The 24,841-nt window shown below is 42.2% G+C and overlaps 1 protein-coding gene across 1 annotated transcript in view; it reads left to right on the top strand.

Moving 5' to 3' along the window:
* Positions 1 to 24,841, top strand: part of LOC309564547 (uncharacterized protein) — a 70,162-nt gene that overhangs the window by 14,070 nt on the left and 31,251 nt on the right. Inside the window, exons 3-4 of the mRNA XM_082269193.1 lie at positions 9,567 to 9,731; positions 9,831 to 9,896. Coding sequence (XP_082125319.1) covers positions 9,567 to 9,731; positions 9,831 to 9,896 — 231 coding nt within the window. The remainder of the gene's footprint in view (positions 1 to 9,566; positions 9,732 to 9,830; positions 9,897 to 24,841) is intronic.

Genomic DNA, 24,841 nt, shown 5'->3' with positions numbered 1-24,841 from the left:
ATGGCTCATATGGGTAGTCACACTAAATTCTTCATCTCCAACAGTAGGTGCACATACAGTATCTCACAAAAGTGAGTACACCCCTCACATTTTAGTAAATATTTTATTTTACCTTTTCATGTGACAACACTGAAGAAATGACACTTTGCTACAATGTAAAGTAGTGAGTGTACAGCTTGTATAACAGTGTAAATTTGCAGTATACATACCGGGTTATTTGGCTCCTGCCCAAATCAGCCCTATCAGCATGTCTTTGGAATGTGGGAGGAAATCCACACAGGCACAGGTTGAACATGAAACTCCAGGCAGGTAGTGCCGTGAATAGAACTCAAGTTGGGACATTTTTAATATACAATGGAGGAGAAGAGTGTCGGGAGCAGACCATTGCTTGGCAGGAGGGAGTCCCCTGTCAGCACTGTGTTGATGGGGGAATCATGCAAATTTCTTTCCTGCAACCCATGGTTGGAGGTAAGTTACCAACACATGGCATGCCTAAGGACACCAGGTCATACAATGCGTTTAGAGGAGAAGAGATTTAACCACAGGCTACGCAGGGGGTTCTTTACTGTAAGGGCTACTAGACTGTAATTCCCTGCCACAAATGGTAGTAACTGGGGGAAGTATGGCTATTTTTAAAAGACTCTTGGACGTACAGCTCAAGGATCAAAACATTCAGGGGTATGAGAAATGATTACGTCCACACACACCTACACAGGTTGAACTGGATGGACTATTGTCTTCAACCTCAACTACTATGTAACTATGTAACATGGTGGCATGGGCAATACAGGCAGTTGTGTTTGAATCTGACCTATAATTTAATGAGTATGCTGGAGTGCTAAACCCCATTAGGTTTTCTAATATCTGTTGGGGGGCTTTGATGACCGAATCTGAGCTTGTGTTCCTAAGCCTGTGCATATGATTAGGGGTTTTCACTGTACCCCTCATATTTTTTTATATTTAATTTAGATTGTTGAATACTACAGAAGGGGTTGGAACATCCACAGTGGGTGCTGGAGTAGCCAAGAAATGCAAAGCCAAATGGGTTGGGGAAAATTCAGTGACGTCCCTTCTTGTGATCAGTGTATTTTGACAGTGGCTGGATCCATTGTCAGAATACAAAGTGTGTGTGTGTGTGTATATGTATGTGTATATGTATGTATGTATATGTGTATATATATATATATATATATATATATATATATATATATATATATGGGTAATGCTTCCTCCACCATCAAATGCATACTATTTAATTTACATTGTCCCTTCGATTTCTGTGTATGGATGATGGCACTGTAGCTATAGGCATTGTAGTTTATAGTTTTAAAAAAAAAAAAAAAAAAAAAAACTTTTTGGATTAAAAATATCAATAAACTGGCTTTTAAATTGGAATACAAATGTATATTTGAAATCAAACCTTTATTATTTTGTGGAAATAACGTGGTGGGGGGGGGGGTTAATATTTCTGGCAGTCATCAGTCTGTGCCATGCCCCATAGGTCGGTGTCTTAGAATAAGGGGGAGGTGAAGCCCCAAATTATCTGCATGTAGTATCCTGCCCCCCATTGTGTTTTAGCTGGCTAGTGGGCATGGAGGAGGGAGTGGACTCTCATTTACCACCATGTAAACGCCTACATGTGTGACTCTATAGTCACATGGGCTGCTCAGATGTGATGGGGAGGAAAAAGCTAAGGGCAGAGAATACACTGAAAACTGAGTCTGTGCAGAGTTGCCACCACAACTGCTGAATTGGGGACATGGACAGAAGGTGGAAATAGACAGCCGCAGGATCAACCAGGTTTTTTGCAGAACACAGAAAATGAATCTCATAGTGAGTGTGTATGAACAGCATGTAATACACCGTTTTATGATGTGAGTTTAGTGACACTTCTAGTCCTCTGCTGTTGGTTGCATGTTCAAAAAAAAAAACCCTTTTGGAATACAGAGTAAAAATAAAGAATATCAAACTGTTTTTTTAAAGTTTGCATACAAATGGTAAACTTGTAATCAAAACCTTTGTCTTGGAATAAGAGGGAGGTGAAGCCACCATTAATCTACATGTAATTTCTCACCCCATTAGTGTTTAGCTGTCTAGTGGACATGGGGGAGGGAGTGGGCTGTTATTTAGCACTGTGTATATTCCAACATGTGTGACTCTATGGTCCCATGGGCTGCTCAGATGTGATAGGGAATGCTCAGAGTAGAAAATACACTGAAAACGGAGCATGTACAGATTAGCCACATCAGCTGCAAAATCCCTAGCTGTTTTGGGGGACATGGGCAGAAGGTGGAGATGGAGCAGCAGGATCAACCAGGGTTTTTGTAGAATACAGAAAATGAATCTAATAGTGAGTTGAGTATGAACATCATATAATGCATAATTTCTGTGGGTTTTTATGATGTGGGTTTAGTGACCCTTAGGAGTTCATTTACTAAAGGCAGTTGCTCCAAAGTTTAGTAAATAAGGTAAAGCTTCACAGAATTTGCAAAGAATACCTAATCGCATGCAAGGAAATTCATGCTTGCACTTGATTGGATGATGGAAGTCAGCAGAGCTTCTGCTCATTTACCAAGTCTCTGGAGCAACTGCACTTTTCAAAGTGCACTATTAGTCTGTTTTGTCTTTAGTAAATCAACCCCCTTATGTCCGTAGAAGGGATAGAAGAGGTCCTGCCAGGCTTCTCCCCAGGGAATGTAGACCTTGCTATACTGTCCATCAGAGTGACAACAGTAATAGTTCACGTCATGGGAATCTGCGTTGTCACAGTTCCCAGAAAGAGTGACCTGGCAGCATTTCCATATATTTTTAAGGACGATAAAAAGGTGAATAACCTTTAAAATTAGGCCGATGGCAATGCGTCAATCCGATCAACTGTTCCATTTTAGCCTACAGATCTCCTATAATGAAGAGTGAGAGCTAAATGAAGTATCTATGAACAAGGTGTTTGCCTGCATTTCAGTCATCCTGCTTTTTAGCCATTTTGTGTAAAGTCATATTTTGATCCTGTAATCCCGTCTTTAAACCTTCTCCCCAGAATGCAGTGTACCTCTTCCTTTTAATAAGGTTGTTTCTGTGTGCTCAGGGTCGGGATACATTTCTTTTCTGGTCACAGCAGTTAGTAGACCAGAATTAATGTCGATGGTATCTCAAAGCATTTTCCAATGCTAAGTGCAAATGTAACTTCCATTAGTGCTTGCTGTGGGAGCTGGTGGCCACCAGTGGATTAAATGATTCACATCTAATCCAAAGCAGAAGGGTCACCTGTCCAAAAAGAGAAGAGCTTCGCCGTATAATCCCTGCAATGCTTGCCCTATTATTTATATAGCTGACGTTAGTTCTGCTCCGTCGGCCGCATGTGATAAATTTGCGAAGGAGCAGTGTTCTCGTTCACCTTGACTGATGCATGACGACTTGTACATCATCATTAAAAGGACAAGGCGGCAGGAACAAAGGTCTGTTCTGACACCGTTTGTCCTCGTCTGGTCTTCTGTCTCCTGTGTTCTCCTTCCCCATTCTCTTTTTTTTATTTTTTGTTTTGTTTTATTGAAACACGTGTGCAACAATTACATTGGACCAAGGCTATCGTAGTCAGATTATACAGAATATATAGGGGTAACTCTGTCGGGGGGGGGTGGGTTTGGTCTTTAGAAAGCCACACTTGACCAATTACAAAGGGGACTAGAGTACGCTGTGAAATCCTGCTCAATGCTGGGCCTGAAACATATTACCAGTTAAAGGTGAAGACTTGGCACAATCAAGTGGATAAATCCATGCCCTCTTGTGGTAGCAAGATGCCTAGCATTAAAGTGTTACTAAACCCACAACCGTAAAATCAGTCTATATATGCTGTAAAGCATGCTTGTTATACTCAAAACAAAGAAAAGTTCCTGCGAGCAACCTTCCTATAATAGATATTAAGTGCTGCAGACACCTCACTTCTCATAAAAAGTGCAAAAAGTAAACAAGTGTAATAATAGTGTTGCACAATAAATACCTGTAAAGCATAAAGTGATGGCAAAAAAATATATATATATATATATATATATATATATATATTGGTGTATAAAATACAATCATATAAAATGTACTTCAAGTAGTTGTATAAAATACTATGAAAAAATATGGCACAATAATTCCTCAATAAAAATCAATTTTGAGAGCCAAAAAGGTGCAAAGTGCAAACAAATGTCTGGAAAACCTTCAATGTGCTAATCTCAGTGATGATGAAAAAAATATATACCAGATCAAAAATAATTGTGAACAATAAAGATAAAAAGTTTAAATCTTCTTTGTGAAAAGTGCAAATAATCAAAAATCCTCAGTAGGTGCTCAGGCCACCTGAGGATGGCTGGTGCTTCCCCAGGAGAGTGAGTGACCAGAGTGTCACAGATCAAATATTAGCTGTGCACCCCCTTGTGAGTGGGTGCTCACCTCAAATAGGTTGCAATCAGGCACAAATGGGGGGGGATCTTTAGAGATGACCCATCCGGGTGATATTTCAGTAGCTCGTCAGGTCAATCAAGCACAATACCAGCGTGACATGTAGAGACAAAAAGCTTCCAATAGTGCTTATAACTTTTTAAAAAACTTTATTCAGATAGACAGGTAATCTATTGCACTCACATATATGGGTGCATCCATGCACCTTTAAAACTCCATATGGTAACAGCCGATCACCAAATGGGTACCGTGGTGGTGTAGTGGGAGACGCCGCGGCTGTGTGTGTCCTCCTACGCTGACACAGCCCGACAGTCTCACTGACAGTGAAGCGCTCCGTCCGTCCTTGCCCCTCCCCTACGCGTGACGACACAGGGGACCACATGTCTTCATCAGGGGGAAATCCCCATGTTTGTGTTTGTAAAACGTCAACTTTGGGGGGGGGGGGGGTCGAAGAGAAATGCTGGCATATACAATTGCTACACAAAGCCATGTTGTAATTGCATGACTGTTCTTAAAAAATGTAACTTCCCCAGCAATGTCTTTTCCTGCTTGGGTTAAGAACTCTGTAAGATACATTTTTGTTGAGGTACTCCCTCCTCAATCACTTCTAAAGGGATGATGACACTGCATTTTTTCTCATTAGATCTTAGAAAGTGCACCAGCTGATTAAAAAACGAATTGGTCACACCCAATCAGAATCCGTATCCAAAAAAGGTAGTGGAACAAACCGCTGTTCTGACACAATGAGCAAGGCCTCTCCTACACCTCAGACTCTGGGCCCCTGATGGAGCAGATGGTAGGCGCAGGTGTACAGAGTGGCATGAGTGCCTGTTGGTCTTGCTAGCAGCAGGGCTGGACGGGCTCTCTGGATCAAGCAGCGGAAGACCAGCCGTAGACCACAGCGGAGCAGGAGTGCCGGATGTCAGTGAGCAGCAGGCTGGCCTTGTCGACAGCAGACCGGTACAGGTAGGAAGCAGACAGGTGATGATCAGAAGCCATAGGAATATCGGCAGAGGCTCACAGCAGGCAGGCGAGCAGGGATGGAGGCAGATTGATCAAATGTGTAGGCAGGAGCGAAGTTGGCTGCAGGCTGAGTCAATAACAGATCTGTGGAGCAGCAGCAAGGGGCACAGGCAAAAGTGAGGTCAGAGGCAGGCTGTGGTCAGCGCAGGTGGAATTCAGGAGTAGTCGAGACAAGCTGGGTCATTAAAGTGAATCTTCACTCTCTCAATCAAGATTAATTATTGTTAATCTTTATGCTGCTAGCATTAGCAAATGGATAGGGAAGTATATCATAATTATTATTATTATTAAGGATTTCTATAGCGCCAGCAGTTTACGTAGCGCTTTACAAGTATATTGTAAAGCGCTGCGTAAACTGCTGGCGCTATAGAACTTAATTACTTGTATAACTTTTTTTTTTTTTTTTAACATATGTTACTTTCTGGTTTCCATGCCTAAGCAAATTGTGTCATACAACCCAGGAGTCTTCATGAGGGGAAGCAAGGTTCTCAGTCGAGCCAATGCCTGAGCTAGGGGCAGATGGTTTGCAGGAAATAAATGCTACATGAATCATCTGCCCTTACTCAAGATGGCCACTGCTGGAAATGCAAGGGGGTGTTGGTATAGGTGAGTTGGAAGCTCTGGTACACGAGGAGAACTATGACTTAATTGGTATTGCTGAATCTTGGCTTCATTCTTCACATGACTGGGCTAGTAATATTCCTGGCTATGCTCTCTTTCGGAAAGAGAGAGTAAAACAGAGGGGTGGTGGTGCTTGTCTCTATGTGAGAAGTGATCTCAAAGTGAGTGTGAAGGAGGACCTAGTTGATGGAGAGTGTGCTGAATCTGAAGCAGTATGGGTTGAAATGTACATGGGTGTGCGTAAAACAAAGATTATCATTGGAGTTTGTTATAGACCTCCCAGTATTAATGAGGAGGTGGAGACTCAGCTCCTGGCACAGATAGGGCTACAAGAGCTAGGGCAGTGTTAATAATGGGGGATTTAACTACCCAGACATTGACTGGAGTAATGGCACTGCTGGAACAGGTAAAGGGCACAAATTTATAAACCTAATACAAGACCATTTTATGGTGAAGTTTATTGAGGACCCCACTAGAAATGATGCTCTGTTGGACCTGGTAAGCTCAAACCATGCAGAGCTTATTAACAATGTTCATATAAAAGCACATCTGGGTAGCAGTGACCATAACCTGATTTAATTTAATGTTGGCTGTAAGCAAAAAACGCATATAGGAAATACAAAAATACTTAACTTTAACCACTTTACCACCGGAGGATTTTGCTGTCTTACGTCCAGGCCACTTTTTGCGATTCGGCACTGTGCGACTTTAACTGACAATTGCGCGGTTGTGCGACGCCATACCCAAACATTTATGTCCTTTTTTTTTCCCCCACAAACAGAGCTTTCTTTTGGTGGTATTTGATCACCTGTGCGATTTTTACTTTTTGCGCTATAAACAAAAAAAGAGCGTAAATTTTGAAAAAATAACAATATTTCTCTTTTTTTTTTTTATATGAAATTCCCCCCAAAAAAAATGTAAAAATCAAAAAATTTTTTACATTTTTGGCCAATTTGTTTTCTGCTACCTGTGATTTTTTTTTTACCAAACATAATAAACGTATTTTGATTGGTTTGCACAAAAGTTATTGCGTTTACTAACTAAGGGAAAGATTTCTGTCATTTTTGGTGTGGTTTTTTTTTTTTTTTTTTTTTTTTTTTTCCTTTTGTGCGGGACTGCGACATTGCGGCGGACAGATCGGACCCTTGACTGACATTTTTGACACTTTTGGGGGTACCAGTGACATTTCTACAGTAATCAGTGCTATAAATATGCACTGTTACTGTAAAAATGACACTGGCAGGGAAGGGGTTAATTTTATTGGAGAGGGAAGGGTTAAAGTATGCCTGGTGCTTACTAACGTGTGGGGGGGAGGTGACTGAGTGACACAGGGACAGATCGCATGTTCAGCTATGCTGAACCCTGCAATCTGTCACTGTTTGTCACTTAGGAGATCCGCCCGCTCTGTTTACACAAGCGGGCGGATCTCCAAACTCGATTCCCCGACGATCGGGGAAGAGCAGCGGCGATCGCCGGTGCTCCTCCCCTGGCCCGGCTCCCGCTGTGAATGAATACAGCCGGAGCGAGCGCCGCCCACAAGGAGAGGAGTCCAGCGACGTAGCACTACGTCACTGGACGATAACAAGCCACTGTGCCGCAGTAGAGGCACAGTGAGCGGTCGTAAAGTGGTTAAGAGGGCAAATGTTCCAAGAATGAGGGCTGCTCTCCAGGATTTAGACTGGGAGGGAATATTGACATCGATGAGCACAGAACAGAAATGGGAATTTTCAAAGACTTTATGCAAACTCACTGCAAAGTATATTCCCGTGGGTAATACGTTTTAAAAGCCTAAAAATAAAACCTTTTGTGGCTCACGGCAAAAGTTAAAAAAGCTATAGATAAAAAGAAAAGGGCTTTTAAAAAATATAAAAATGAGGGAACACATTCATCGTTTGTTACAAAGAATATAACCGAATATGTAAAAAGGAAATCGGGGACGCAAAAATTCTAAATGAACGACCGATTGCAAAAGCTAGTAGGACAAACCCCAAAAAATTCTTCAAATTTATTAACAGTAAAAAGGTTAGGTCTGAGCATGTAGGCCCTTTACAAAATAATCAGGAGTGGATGACTGGGGACAAAGAGAAGGCAAATTTATTAAATACTTTCTTCAGCTCTGTATATATATATATATATATATATATATATATATATATATACACAAAGGAGCATGGGGGAGCTCATGACCATAATGAGGACGGTATTGACACAGTCCCAAATGATCCACAATGGCTCAAAAGTGATATGGTCCAGAAATATTTAGACAGAATAAAGGTGGATAAAGCGCCTGGACCAGATGGCATCCACCCACGCATCCTAAAATTGAGTTCTGTAATTTCTAAGCCTTTGTTTCTAATTTTTTAGGGACTCGTTAAGGACTAGAATAGTACCACTTGATTGGCGTAGGGCCAATGTGGTGACTATATTTAAATATTAAAAAAAAAAAAAATTATATATAAAAAAAACCTTGGACAGAGGGGTGGCTGTGGACATAGTATACTTGAATTTTTCAGAAGTGTTTGACACAGTTCCCCACACACGGCTAATGTGTAAGGTAAAGTCAACTGGCTTGGAAAGATCGGTTTGTAATTGGATAGAAAATTGGCTAAAAGATAGAATTCAGAGAGTAGTGGTTAATGAGTCTTACTCTGAATGGTCTAAGGTTATCAGTGGTGTACCCCAAGGTTCAGTGTTGGGACCCTTACTTTTTAAATAATTCCTAAACATGTTGTCATAGCAACCAGTGCTGGCCCATAGTTTCCATCCTCCACTACCATCTGCCGGAGTTGTTCCGTCCCCATAGTTATTGGCTTCTGCCTGGATCCCTGTGCGCATGTGCGGGATTCATGGCAGGGACAGCGGAGTCGGGCGCAGGGGCACTAGGCAGAGACGCCGGAGGTGCAGCGGATCGCTCGTCCTGAGGGGAGCTTCACTTTCCAGGGGACACTGAGTCTGTACAGTGCGGGATCTGAAGAGGCCATACAGAGGAGAGGAACCTACATATGCCCAGTACTTGCTGTACCATGTGAGTGCATTTCATATTGATTCATTTTCCTTTAATAAAAACTAGAATACACTAGGTTGGATGTGCGCCTGGTTTTGTTTCTTTTTAACCAGCAGCAGCAGCCATAGCAGTGTCAGTCTTTTGAAAGTAAATAAATGTAATAAAAAAAAAAAAAATATGGGTGGTTGCAGTGCCAGAACTCGGGGTACCCACCGCAAAAAAAAGCTGGTGGAGGAAATGAATGGAAAAAATCCTCTACCGGTTTCTGTTTGACAAGTTGAAAAGTGCAGGGCAGCCAGAGGTGGCTAAACGCCGTTTCGGCTGGAAAAAATAAGCTCTGTGCAAAATGCACATGTAATCTTATGAGAAGATGGGTAAAATGAATAGCCTGGTGACAGGCTCTCTTTAAAAAAAAAAAAAAAACCCCCTAAATGGGCTTGAAAGTCTTACAATTTCCCATATTTTTGTCTTACAGAAACGGGCATGCCATGGATTACAAAGGATGACCAATGGAAATGGTGTCTTGTTGAGCCCAATGGCTGACTGTGACATGGCCTACTGGCAGATGGAGGTCTCGAATGGTAGACGAGAGCCAGTAAATGGCTTCATTTTCAAGAAAGGGACACAGCCGACCATCATGGTACAAGAAGTCCCCTTCCACTATTTACCCATGTGCCGTAGCGTTTTAGTCCTAATGCATGTTTTTTTTTTTTTCTTAACATATTTCTTATTATTTCAGCCTCCACAAAGTCATCCAAGTGTTATATCCCCTCAGATTTGTCAGCGATGTATGGCTGGAGAGTCAGTAAGTACATCAGAAATGTTCCTTGTGCTTATGCAATAAAGTTTTTTTATATTTGGTCCCTCTGTACAGATTTTACAAACAGGTGGAGCTGTGACTAATTTGTAAATTTCAGCCTTTAGGCCACATCCATAATGTCACTACCCCAATGTAAAAGAATCAACATTTTTATTTTAGTTTGAGTAGCGGAGGGTGTGTGTGTGTGTTTGCCATAAATGTCCCATAGTGGAAATTTCACTTCACTTGCTGTCCCATAGGCATAATATGAAGTGAGAAAATCCCACAAGTGAGTGAATCCCAGGGTCACCAGAACTAGTGTGCCCATTGGAAGATTTACCCTCTGTTACTGTTTCGGTTTCAACGCAAAATTTTGGTTTTACTTTCAACAATAACCGGAAACTGAGCACATAGGGTGAATCTCCCTAAAGCTTCATGTACACTGGTGCCTGTTTGCCAAAGCGCCTAAACTCAAACGCCATAAAAGCCTGAGGGGTTTATTTACTTCAGAGCTTAATAAATGAGGTAAAACTTCACTTTGCAAAGAATACCCAATCATATGTAACGAAAAAATAAATAATAAAAAAAAAAAACAGCATTTTATAATAGGAACCAGCAGAGCTTCACCTCGGATCTAAAGCAAATGCACTTCCAGTACATAGTATATTTGCCTTTAGTAACTCAACCCCTGGATTCATGTGCACATAGGCTTTTAGGAGAGTTTAGGTGAGGTTAAACCTTGCTCTCCTGAACATGGAAGAATTGTGTTCAGGATAAGGTGGTTTTTCTTGTGGGAAATGAGGAAAGTGGATGTGGTGCCACCATTCTAGCCAATCACCTCATTTTGTTTACAATCTATGGTAAAGTCACCGTGTGCTCCACACTCCTCCACCACGAACTGCTCACCTCGTGCTTTGACATATTAGAGATTGTTAGGATTCACCTTCTCCTTTAGGGGGATATTGTAACCTGGATTGGTTTACAAGCCCAGATGGAACCATATGTCGCTTCATCGGCCTCTTATAACTCTGCTGATCCTTTAAGATGCCATTATTCTCCACAAGTGCTCAAAATAAAAAAATTACACCATCATAGGGCTTTACATATAAATAGAAACATTCGACTTCTTCTTTATTTTATTGTTAATAAACACTTAGTGCCGGTTCACACTAACGCGGCACGACTTTGGAGGCGACCTGTGAAGTCGCGTGTATCGGCACGACTTGCACGGACTTCATATAATGAATGTCTATGCAAGTCACTCGGATGTCGCTCTGAAGTAGTACAGGAACCTTTTTCTAAGTCGGAGCGACTTGAATGGCTCCTATTAGAACGGTTCCCGTAGCACACAATGGACCACGACTTGTCAGGCTGACCAGCCGCCTGTCTAGTCGCGGTAGTGTGAATGGAGTCTTGCATGGTACTGTGCATTGGTCAGGAGCACTACATAGACCTTTTTCCTCTCCCCTTAATGACAGTGGATAACTGCATACTGTGTGTTCCCTGGGCTCAATGTACCCTTTGCCCGACATCCTGTATGGCATGCTGATGTCACTGGCTCTGCCCCTTACGTGTTATTCCACTGTTACGTGGCTTCATCAGAGAAATAGGAGCACTGGGCCTTGATGCTGGCTATTATGAGCTGTGTTTACATGTTATGGCAACCTCCCTATCTATTGTATATTTACAAGCCACATACTATTGTTAACACTTGGGTGTTACCGCAATTAGTGCCAATCACTGCTTTTTTTTTTGCAGAGAGACTGATGTTAATCCATTTTTACATGTTCATTACTCGCATTTAGCTCTTTCAAATACCTTGCCACTAATATTCCAACTAGGTATTTGTACCATATAACATACAGCTGCAAGAAAAAGTATGTAAACCCTTTGGAATGATATGGATTTCTGCACAAATTGGTCATAAAATGTGATCTGATCATCATCTAAGTCACAACAATAGACAATCACAGTGCTTAAACTAATACACAAAGAATTAAATGTTGCCATGTTTTTATTGAACACACCATGCAAACATTCACAGTACAGGTGGAAAAAGTATGTGAACCCTTAGACTAATGACATCTTCAAGATCTAATTGGAGTGAGATGTCAGCCAACTGGAGTCCAATCAATGAGATGAGATTGGAGGTGTTGGTTACAGCTGCCCTGCCGTATAAAAAACACACACCAGTTCTGGGTTTGCTTTTCACAAGAAGCATTGCCTGATGTGAATGATGCCTCTCACAAAAGAGCTCTCAAAAGATCTACGATTAAGAATTTTCGACTTGCATAAAGCTGGAAAGGGTTATAAAAGTATCTCCAAAAGCCTTGCAGTTCATCAGTCCACGGTAAGAAATTGTCTATAAATGGAGAAAGTTCAGCACTGCTGTTACTCTCCCTAGGAGTGGCCGTCCTGTAAAGATGACTGCAAGAGCACAGCGCAGATTGCTCAATGAGATAAAGAAGAATCCTTACATAGTTACATAGTAGGTGAGGTTGAATAAAGACAATAGTCCATCCAGTTCAACCTGTGTAGGTGTGTGTGACTGTAATCATCTAACATAGCCTTTAATCTCCTGATCCTTGAGATGCAAGTCTAAGAGCCTTTTGAAAGTCACCATACTACCCGCAGAAACCACCTCTTGTGGTAGACAATTCCACAATCTTGTAGCCCTAACAGTAAAGAACCCCCCACGTTGCCTGAGGTTAAAACGCTTCTCCTCTAATCGCATTGTATGTCCTCGAGTCCTCATGCAATTCCTTCGAATGAACAGCTTTTTGTCTAAGCTGAGATCCCCATTAAGATATTTATAAATTGCTATCATGTCCCCTCTCAGACGTCTCTTCTTCAGGGAGAATAAATCGAGCGATTGCAGCCGCTCTTCATATTTAAGGTCCTCCAACCCCCTAATCAGTTTAGTTGCCCTTCTCTGGACTTTCTCCAGCTCCAACACATCCCTCCTGAGGACTGGCGACCAGAACTGGACAGAATACTCCAGATGCGGTCGGACCAGAGTTTTATAAAGTGTAAGGATTATAGTCTTATCTCTGGAATACATCCCTTTCTTTATGCATGCTAATATTCTGTTGGCTTTGGAAGCTGCCGCTTGACATTGCATGCTGTTGCCTAATCTATCATCAACCAAGACTCCCAGATCTTTCTCCATTTTTGATTCCCCCAAGGGTTCCCCTCCTAACGTGTATTGTGTTTTTATGTTTTTAGTCCCCAAGTGCAAAACCTTACACTTCTCCACGTTAAACCTCATTTGCCATGTCGTTGCCCACTCCGTAATTTTGTCCAGGTCATTCTGTAGGATATCTGCTTCATGCTGTGTAGTTATTGCCCTGGCCAATTTTGTGTCATCTGCAAAAACTGATAACGAACTACTGATCCCGTCCTCAATGCTGTTTATGAATAAATTGAACAAGGTTGGTCCCAAGACTGAGCCTTGGGGGACCCCGCTTACCACCTCAGACCAGTCTGAGTATGCGCTGTTTATTACCACCCTTTGGACACGGCCTTTTAGCCAGTTCCGTATCCAAGAGCAAACCCTGCTGTCGATACCTGCAGACCTTATTTTATAAATTAAGCGCTTGTGGGGAACTGTATCAAACGCCTTAGCGAAATCCAAGTACACCACATCCACTAGTCTGCCCCTATCTAGCTCACAGCTTACCTCCTCGTAGAATGCTAAGAGATTGGTTTGACAAGAACGCCCATTTGTAAACCCGTGCTGGTTACTACTGATGATGTTGTTGTCTTTAGCATATTCTACGATATAGTCCCTTATCATCCCCTCCAAAAGTTTACAAATTATTGATGTCAAGCTGACAGGCCTATAATTTCCCGGGATATGTCTCTGGCCCTTTTTGAATATCGGAATCACGTTAGCCTTCCTCCAATCCCCTGGTACATCTCCTGTCCTAATACTGTCAGCAAAGATCAGAAACAGTGGTCTAGATATAACCATACTGAGTTCCTTGAGCACTCTCGGATGTACGCCATCCGGGCCTGGTGATTTGTTTGTGTTAAGTTTATCCAGTCTTTCCCTGATTTCACCCTCTGTTAGCCATAGAGGCAAGTCCTGTGTATTACTACTAACCAAACAGTCGTGGTCAGTGTACCCCTCCGTTTCCTGTGTAAAGACTGACGAGAAAAAAGCATTCAGCACGGTTGCTTTTTCAGTGTCCTATGTAACCATCCTCCCATCATCGTTAATTATGTGTGCAATATGCTCTGCCCTAGTTTTTTTGCTGTTGATATATTTAAAGAATTTCTTTGGGTTTTTTTTTACTATCCTCCGCTATTTGTCTCTCAAAGTTGATTTTAGCCATCTTGATTTCGTGTTTACACTTCTTATTTGCCTCCTTGTATTGCTGGAAGGCCGATACTGTGCCCTCTGATTTATATTTCTTGAAGGCCAATTTTTTTCCCCTAATAAGTTTTTTAACGCTACGGTTTAGCCAGCCAGGTTTGGCTCTGTCTCTTCTAAATTTATTCCCCATAGGAATGCACTGCAAGATGCCTTTGCTTAATATGTTCCTAAAGCATTCCCATTTTTCCTCTGTGGTCAGGGATCCCAGGGTTTGGTCCCAGTTTACCCTTTCCATCAATGAGTACAATTCTGGAAAGTTTGCCCGTCTGAAGTTTAGGGTTCTTATGTTCCCCACTTGCCTTTTTATATTGTTATTTATACTAAATGTGATCATCCTGTGATCGCTAGAGCCCAGGTTGTCCTGGACTCCTACCTCCGAGATTATGTCTGGGTCATTAGTGATCAATAGATCCAGGATTGCGTTTTCTCTGGTAGGGGAATCCACCAATTGTGACATGTAGTTGTCCTGTAAGGTTTCCGTGAATAGACAGGCCTTATGTGAGTGTGCAGTCCCCTCTTCCCAGTCAATGTCGGGATAATTGAAGTCCCCCAATATGATGACTGATCCCAGTTTTGCCACTTTACGCATTAGTGCTAAAAATTCCTGCTCTACCTCCTCGCCTTGGTTAGGTGGCCTATAGCAAACCCCCACAACTACTTTTCCCTTATCTTCTTCCCTATCGAGTTCAACCCACACAGATTCTAAATCCATACTCATCCCATCCGTAATGTCACTCCTTTCTAGCACCTTTATATTGTTCTTGACATAGAGACATACCCCTCCCCCTCTTTTTCCTACCCTGTCCTTCCGGTACACCGAATACCCTTGGATATTGGCCAGCCAGTCATGTGAGGGGTCGAACCAAGTTTCTGTTATTCCCACAAGGTCTATGTCCTCCTCATGTACTAACATTTCCAATTCTTCCATTTTATTAGCTAGGCTCCTGGCATTAGCATATACCCCTCTTAGTTTTACGGAAGTTAAACGTGATTGGCGGTTATGTTTATTTCTGTTTGGTCTGCGGTTTTCCCGCACAGACCTGCCAATTGACGTTGTCGACCTACTGTCGCTGCTGACCCTACAACTGCCTTCAGTCCTCTGCTCCCTCCTGACTGATTCTACTTCTGAGCCCTCCCCCCCGTCTCCTAGTTTAAAAGCCCCTCCAACTTGGTGGCCATCTTTCTCCCCAAAAGAGCTGTACCATCCCCATTAAGGTGCAGCCCATCCTTACTAAGATCCTAGAGTGTCAGCTAAAGACTTACAAAAGTCACTGGAAAATGCTAACATCCCTGTTAGCGAATCCACAATATGTAAAACACTAAACAAGAATGGATTTCATGGGAGGATACCACAGAGGAAGCCACTGCTGTCCAAACAAAACATTGCTGCACGTTTACAGTTTGCACAAGAGCACCTGGATGTTCCACAGCAGCACTGGCAAAATATTCTGTGGACAGATGAAACCAAAGTTGAGTTGTTTGGAAGAAACACACAACACTATGTGTGGCGAAAAAGAGGCACAGCACACCAACATCAAAACCTCATCCCAACTGTGAAGTATGGTGGTGGGGGCATCGTGGTTTGGGGCTGCGTCAGGGCCGGGACGGATTGCTATCATCAAAGGAAAAATGAATTCCCAAGTTTATCAAGACATTTTGCAGGAGAACTTAAGGCCATCTGTCTACCAGCTGAAGCTCAACAGAAGATGGGCATTGCAACAGGACAATGACCCAAAGCATAGAAGTAAATCAACAACAGAATGGCCTAAACAGAAGAAAATACGCCTTCTGATGTGGCCCAGTCAGAGTCCTGACCTCAACCTGATTGAGATGCTGTGGCATGACCTCAAGAAAGCGATTCACACCAGACATCCCAAGAATATTGCCGAACTGAAACAGTTCTGTAAAGAGGAATGGTAAAGAATTACTCCTGACCGTTGTGCACGTCTGATCTGCAACTACAGGAAACGTTTGGTTGATATTATTGCTGCCAAAGGAGGTTCAACCAGTTATTAAATCCAAGGGTTCACATACTTTCTCCACCTGCACTGTGAATGTTTACATGGTGTTTTCAATAAAAACATGGCAACATTTCATTCTTTGTGTGTTATTAGTTTAAGCAGACTGTGTCTATCAGGGGCGTACCTAGAGCATTTGGCACCCGAGGGGGATCCTATATCTGGCACCCCCCCCCCCCCCCAGGTGATGAACTGCCCATGGACGTGTCACGTGTAAAATGTATGGAGACCCCCTTTTACATTACACAGCCCCCGTTCCCCTGGACCCCTTTATATTACACAGCCCCTGGACCCCTTTACATTACACAGCCCCCTTACACCTGGACCCCTTTACATTACACAGCCCCTGGACCCCTTTACATTACACAGCCCCCTTACCCCTGGACCCCTTTACATTACACAGCCCCCTTGCCCCCGTACCCCTTTACATTACACAGCCCCCGTACCCCTGGACCCCTTTACATTACACAGCCCCCCAATAGAACCCATTACATTACACAGCCCCATACAACCCTTTACATTACACAGCCCCCCAATATAACCCCTTTACAATACAAAGCCCCCCCTCAAAATAACCCCTTTACAATACAACCCCCCACCTTCCTACCTTTTTAGGAGGAGAGCGGAGGAGGAGGAACTGTTTAAAGCAGTCAGAGGATGTGAGAGAGACTCACTGTCACTCCGGAGCCCTGAATACACAGCGGTCGGCGCCTCGGCGGGAACTGCAGAAGTTACTGTGCTAGTTAATGAGCAGGTGATTGGTTGATAGGCGGTCCTAGCAACCAATCGCATTAACCAGCACAATTAACTCCGGCAGCGCCCACCGATCGCTGTGTATTCAGGGCTCGGGGAGTGACAGTGAGTCTCTCTCACATCCTCTGACTGCTTTAAACAGTTCCTCCTCCGCGGCGGAAGTAGTCTGGCGGCCGGCCCCGGGTGTCACCCTGATCGTCCCTGACACCCCCCTAATGTGTGGCACAAAAGCAGACTTCCCTCTAATGTTGGTATAAAAAGGCTTACCTAATAGGTACTGTAAAAATTTCCTAAGCTTGCACAGTTTTGGATATATTTACTGTATACTGCACCGATGCGCTCTGAAGGAGTCTGCAGACCAAGAAGCAAGACAGGCAAAGATGGATGCAGCCTCCAGGGCAGACAATGAGGGCATCATTTTTAGGGAAGTGTCACATAATGTGCTAGTATGCGATGCATACTAGCACATGTCACCTTTAGTTTGCAGGTAAGAAGAAAAAAAGAGCAGTGTTTTTAATTCCTCAATTAATGTCTATTATAAAGATACTGCTGCCATTAGTAATAATAGAATTACCTCTAATAAGGCATCTAATTTTTGATACAACAAATGTACACTATAACAACCAGCTCCGACAGCTGTCATTACATGGATTGCAGCAGTTCTGGCCCTTTTAATTAGATTCTTACCTTTTGAAATGATCTACATTTTTTATAGTATGTACAGAAAATGTTGGCTCAGCTAGGGAAGTGACAACAAGGTGAGTCTTTATTTGTGTATGTATGTGTGTGTGTGTGTGTGTGTGTATGTGTATGTATGTATGTATGTATGTATATATATATATATGTATGTATGTGTGTATGACGGTTTGAGGCATATACAATGGGGGACATTTACTAAAACTGGTGCAGATGTGTATAATAACCAATCAGTTTAGAACTTTGGCTTTCTCAATTAAAGTGGTTCTTACGGCACAAGGTTTTTCATCCTTCTGCATTAAAATGAAAAAACCTTCTGTGTGCAGCAGCCACCCTCAGCCTATCTCTTTCCAGGGATGTTACAGGAGAGACTTGGCTGTCTGGGGCTCTCCCTCCTGATTGGTTGAGACACACGGTGGGTGCCACTGGCTCCTGCTGCTGTCAAAGTCAGTGAGCCAATGGGAAGAGGAGGGGAGGGGGGGCACATGGGCCTGAGCCACGACTTTGCGTCTGAATGGACACAGCTGCAGCTTGGCTTGGGTGCCTCAATAGCAAGCTGCTTGCTCTAGGGGCACTCCACAGGAGGGAGGGGCCACAGAGTCGGCGAGGGACCCAAGAAGAGGAGGATCTGGGCTGCTCTGTGCAAAACCACTGCACAGACCAGGGAAGTATAAAATGTTTATTTTTTAAACAAGGAAAAAAGGACTTTGATATCACTTTAAGCTTTAACAATAAAACCGGGAAGCTGATTGGTTACTAAGCACAACTGCACCAGATTCTGTGTGCACCAGCTTTAGTAAATCTCCTTTATTGTGTTGTATGACTTAACCACTTTACCACCGGAGGATTTTGCTGTCTTACATCCAGGCCACTTTTTGCGATTCGGCGCTTTGCTACTTTAACTGACAATTGCGCGGTCGGGCGACGCCATACCCAAACAAAATTTATGTCCTTTTTTTCCCACAAACAGAGCTTTCTTTTGGTGGTATTTGATCACCTGTGCGATTTTTTACTTTTTGCGCTATAAATAAAAAAAAGAGCGTTTATTTTGAAAAAATAACAATATTTTTAACTTTTTTTTTTTATATGAAATTCCTCCCAAAAAATATGTAAAAATCAAATTTTTTAAAAAATTTTTGTCCAATTTGTTTTCTGCTACCTATGTTTGGTAAAAAAAAAAAAAATCACAATAAGCGTATTTTGATTGGTTTGCGCAAAAGTTATTGTGTTTACTAACTAAGGGAAAGATTTCTGTAATTTTTGGTGTTTTTTTTTTTTTAACGAGTAATGGTGGCGATCTGATATATATATATATGCACTGTTACTGTAAAAATGACACTGGCAGGGAAGGGGTTAATTTTATTGGAGAGGGAGGAGTTAATGTATGCCTGGTGCTTACTGACATGTGGGGGGGGGAGTGACTGAGTGAGTCAGGGACAGATCGGATGTTCAGCTATGCTGAACACTCCGATCTGTCACTCCCTGTCACTTAGGAGATCGCCCACTCTGTTTACACATGCGGGCGGATCTCCAAACTAGATTCCCCGACGATCGGGGAAGAGCAGCGGCCATCGCCGCCGCTCCTCCCCTGGCCCGACTCCCGCTGTGACTGAAAACAGCGGGAGCGCACCTACAGGGGGAGGAGTCTAGCGACGTAGGTCTACGTCGCTGGACGATAACGAGCCACTGTGCCGCAGTAGAGGCACAGTGGCCAGAGCTAAAGTGGCTAAGAAGACCTTAGTTTGAAATAGTGATTTGTAAAGTTCTCCCTTAAAAAGAAGCCATCAGGTTTGCTTTATACTTCATAATAATGGAATACTGTATACAGTATATAATGCAGCGGCTGGTCGCATAGACAGGTACAGAGTACCTGCTGAGGTACTACTTCAACATGCCATGAAAACGCAGCTGCCAGCCACCCGTATGCCTCCAAGATAATTGTCCTTTCAGTTTAGTTGGAGTGGAAGAGAACTTAGAGGTTGATGAAGAGTAGGAGACTCATACAGATGTAATAGAGGAAGTAGACAGTTGGAACAAGTGTGCTACTGGTAGGTGTCAACTATGCTTATTGACACTCAGATTCTAAGTGCATGGGAGGGTCACTCTCATAAGAAGACTTGTTCCTTCATGAATGACTATAGTCGTATAAACATGCACGCTCAGCCTGCACTAGTGCGATTAGTGCATTCTCAGACTTCTATGGCACTTTCAAATAACACCCTGAAGCTCTACTAGCCAGGGGTGTGAAAGCGGTAGGCTCAATCATTCAATGATCCCCTCATTTCTCTAGGCATCTTTGAAGATGATCCAGGTGCAAATCTGTACTGTTTGTTCCGTTATGGATAGGAGAACATTTATACCCTCCTAGAGGTTGCTTATTTGACCGCCCAATGTGTGACAATCTGAACAGTAGTCAACTTAACGTATAACTAAACTCCAAAAACTTTTTTAGCTTTGGATAGAGTGGAGAGGTTTTGGCACGCCTGTCAGATTTTTTTTTTGCGGTCTGTGCCTCAGTTACGCTACCCTGAACGTGGCCGTGGAAAATACAAAAACGCGTTTTTGGTTGTTTGTTTTTTTTTTTTTTTTTGCAGTGTTTTTTGCATTTTCCCATGCCCAAAACGTTCCTATGTTGGACTTTACTGGTACCAGAAAGGAACAACCACACAAAACTGTAAAGTTTTATATACATTTTATAAATAAAGTTAAAAAAATAAATAAAATAAAAACCTCAAAGGACAATCCTTTTTTTATATGCAATAGTGATAAGCCATACAACATAAACGGTGCTGTTATATCCAAGAGGACACTGCGTTTTATATCGATCAGCTTCCCCAGGACCTCCTATCTTGGCAGCAAAAAGTAATGGCCTAGCCAAAAGAAAATGCAGGATAAACCATAATAACCGCAACAACATCATTGCATATATGCAATCCTAAATTCTGTCAACTTGCACATTGCTTAAAGGTATAGCCTGAAGGTGGTGGTACAGTATGCGGTGTAGGCAAAACACTTGCGTGACTAGATGGTGCAACAGTTTTCATCTGTAATGATAAACTTTGATAAGAGGGTAGACACCCAAACCTGTATGTAACAAAGTAAGTAAATGGCCAGAAAACTGGACATGGTGCCCGTATTGGCCATTAAAAATAGCTACAACTTACGTTTGTATAGGCATTAGGGAAAGCCCACTCTACCTGGAGAGGAACAATATTGTATCCTATCCACGATATACTCATCCACAATTAGGGCAGTCAGGGGGTGTCAACCTGCAAAAGCAGTTAGAGTATTAGGGGCCACATAATAAGTTCAAAAGAATTAAAATAAGGGGAAAGCAAAAGATAAATAAATAGCCAAATTACCTGCAGTCACAATGAATCCATGGTTACTCCTCTAATGCCCCATACACACGTGCAGATTATCTGCAGACTTTTGTCTGCAGACTTACCTTTTCTATGTAGTGCAAGGGCCTGCCGGATTGCATACAAATTGAAAGTGTTTAGGTTTGACCTCATATTATATGGTTTTGGTAAGTCTGCAGACGAAAGTCTTCAGATAATCTGCACGGGTGTATGGGGCATAAGGAATCCTATACAGTCCTCCAAAGTGGAGGTCCACTAAGTATATCCACTGCTACAATGTATGACATAGATCAAATGCCCATCCACCTGGAAAACACAAAACATACCAAATATAGTGGTCCCTATGTAGATAAAATGCTCTATCATTGTCAACAGTGTACTTACCCAAAGCATATCCACTGCAGGCACATGCACCACTTGGCTCCTTATAAAGCTATTATTGGCCCAAACCTAATAGGAGGTACTCTAAGGTTTCACAGAGAATGGTTGACACAGATGACTGTATAATGCCTTTTATATCTATATATTATAACTGTCTGGTGCTCAGACAACCAGATTTAGATTGGAGTTGTTCCTTAAAGTAGAACTAAAGGCACAACTTTTTTTTTTTTTTTGTTTTTGGATAGAAGGGAGAGGGATTAGAACACCTGTCAGTTTTTATTGCTGTCTGTACCTCCAATAGGGAGATTCCCCCTCTCTATTTATTTGTCCTGTTTACCATTATCATTGAAAGTAAAAGAAAATCCCACATTTTGGGTTGTCGCCAGAAAAGTAATAGAAATAGAAATCTTCCATGAGGACACTAGTCCTGGTGAACTGGGGGTCTCCAAAGAATTCCTCTCACATACTGTTAGGTTGTGGGGCAGGAAGTGAAGGGAAATCCCTGAAATGGGACACAGATGGTTTAAAAAAAAAAAAAAAAAAATGTGACCGGTTATAACCCTCTCTTGCTCTATCCAAAATGGGAAGGACAATTATTTTTGCCTATAGTTCTACTTTACCATCCGGTACTGTGCAAAACTTTCACGCAGGTGTGAAGAAACACTGTAAAGTAAGAATGTTTTCAAAAATAGATTATATATCAAATGAGCAAACAGAAGAAAAATCCAAACCAATATTTGGTATGACTACCTTTTTTTTTTTTTTTTTTTTTTTTTTTTTTTTTTTTTTTGGCTTCAAACCGGCATCATTTTTTACACTTGCAAAGGGATTTGTGTGGGGTTAGAGTCAGGTGTATGGTTAACCAATTATACCAAGCAGGTGCTCATGATCATCAATTTCATATGTAGGCTAAAACTATCATTAACTGAAACCAAAACAGCTGTGTAGGAGGCTTAAGGGCTCTTTCACACGGGCGTTCCTTTTTTTTTTTTTTTTGCCCGATCAGGTCCTTTTTTTTTTTGTAACGGACACGGATGACACTTGTGTCATCCGGTCCGTATGTCCGTTTTTCATCCCATCCGTTTGCGGATGAAAAACTGACATAATGCATGTCTATGTAAATACGGATGTCTGCGGATGACACCACTGACATCCGTTTTTGCTTCCGTTCCGTTTTTTGAAAGGAAGAACAAATAGGGTTCTCCTCCGTTCAAAAAAACTGAACTGAACTGACAAAAAACGGATGTCAGAGGATGATCATCCGATGACATCCGTATTTACATAGAGATACATTATGTCCGTTTTTCATCCGCAAACGGATGGGATGAAAAACGGACATACGGAACGCCCGTGTGAAAGAGCCCTAAAACTGGGTGAGGAACAGCTAAACTCTGCTACTAAGGTGAGGTTGTTGAAGACCATTTCATATCACAGGTCATACACTAGAGCAAGACTGAGCACAACAAGACACAAGGTAGTTCTAGTGCATCAGCGTGGTTTATCCCAGGCAAAATTTTCAAGGCAGGCTGGGGTTCCAGGATGTGCTGTTTAACATCATTTTGAAGAAGCACAAAGAATCAAGCAATATTGGACCGTAGATGCTGTGATCGTTCAAGGAAACTTAATGCAGCAGATAAGACGCGTCATGCTGATTTCCCTTCCACATCAAAAGATTCAGCACACAACTGGTGGAAGCCAGTAGGACCCAGTTCTACCTAGACCGCTCTGGACAGTAGATGGGTGTAAGTGGTCTTCATTGGGTGAAAAGGCAATACTTCTGATATGGAAACAATGCTAAACGACTCAACTATGCATAAAACCATAGGAACTGGGGTGCAGAAAAAAAATGGCAGCAGGTTCTCTGGACTAATGAGTCAAAATATTAAATATTTGGCTGTAGCAGAAGGCAGTCTGTTTACCGAAGGGCTGGCGAGTGGTACACTGAGTGTCTGCAGGCAACAGTAAAGCATGGTGGTGGTTCCTTTGCAAGTTTGTGTCTGCATTTCTGCAAATAGAGTTGGAGATTTTATCAGGATCAATGGTGTCCTCAATGAAAATAGAGGCAGATACTTCTCCATCATGCCATACCATCAGGGAGGCGTGTGATTGGGGTAGTTGTCCTGCTGCAGAATAAATTTGGGGCCAAACGTACAGCCAATGTCATTAAAGAGGAGCTCCAGGCTACAACTACTGTAGCTGCTGACTTAATATTGATACTTACCTTTCCAGGAATCCAGTGGTATCCTCACCCAAGTCAATTTTTCAATTCGCTATTGGGTGCTGCTGCCACCATCTCCAGTAAGGAAAACCGACAGTGAAGCCTTTTGGCTTCACAGCCAGTTCCCTACTGCACATGGAGGGGGGGCTGAACTTCCATCTGAGTTTGTCGCAGAGAACACAGTCAGGAGTGGGAGCAGGTACCTGTCAAAACCAGATAAACCCCTCAAAAGATGCGAAATGTGGCAGTGGGGGGGGGGGGGGATGCAGACAAGTGGAGCTCCGCTTTAAGAACTATCTTCAGTGTAAATAGAAAAAAGGAGTCCTGGAAGTGATGGTTTGGTCCCACAGAGCCCTGATCTCAACCTCATCGAGTCTGTCTGGGATTACATGAAGAGACGGAAGGATTTGAGGCAGCCTCCATCCACAGAAGATCTGTGGTTCGTTCTCCAAGATGTTTGGAACAACCTACCTGCCTAGTTCCTTTAAAAACTCTGTACGAGTGTCTGTCTCTAGAACAATTTGAAGACAAAGGGTGGTCACACCAAATTTTGATTTGATTTTCTCTTATGTTCATTTACTCTACTTTTTAATCATTGATAAAAATAAAGTAATTGTATTTCTGAAAGCATTCTTAATTTACAGCATTTTTACACACCTGCCTCAAACTTTTGCACAGTAGTGTAACACTTCCTTAGAATCTATGTAAGAGACGTTTATACATCTATCATTTACGATTTACACCAGATAAGTACGGTGGTGCATTAAAAAAAAAAAAAAATACTACGGCAACTTTATATTCCCTTTAAAGAAATATAATTTTTTGCCAGTGCCAGTATTGGATCTATAAAATGTAGTTAATAAAAAAGACAATTACGTCCTTGAGAAATAAGGTCTGTAAATAATAAAGGAAGATTGATAGACTTTCCTTAGGGCACACGGCGGGCTTTACATATAATTACAAATGAAGCAGCTTTCAATGCATTTTAAGGAGCCAGGCTACACTGAAATAACAAAATGGCATTTTATGTTGATTTGACTAAATAAATATTGAACACACAAATAATGAGTATGGAGCAGAGAAGACAGGCCAAGTGGATTTTTATCTTTGTATGAGTATTGATTGCATATCTTATAAATAAGATT

This window comes from Pelophylax lessonae (assembly GCF_965119305.1).
Source record: "Pelophylax lessonae genome assembly, chromosome: 9".
Classification (NCBI taxonomy): domain Eukaryota; kingdom Metazoa; phylum Chordata; class Amphibia; order Anura; family Ranidae; genus Pelophylax; species Pelophylax lessonae.
Note: the sequence above shows the minus strand (reverse complement) of the source record. Positions and strands in the feature narration are given on the sequence as shown.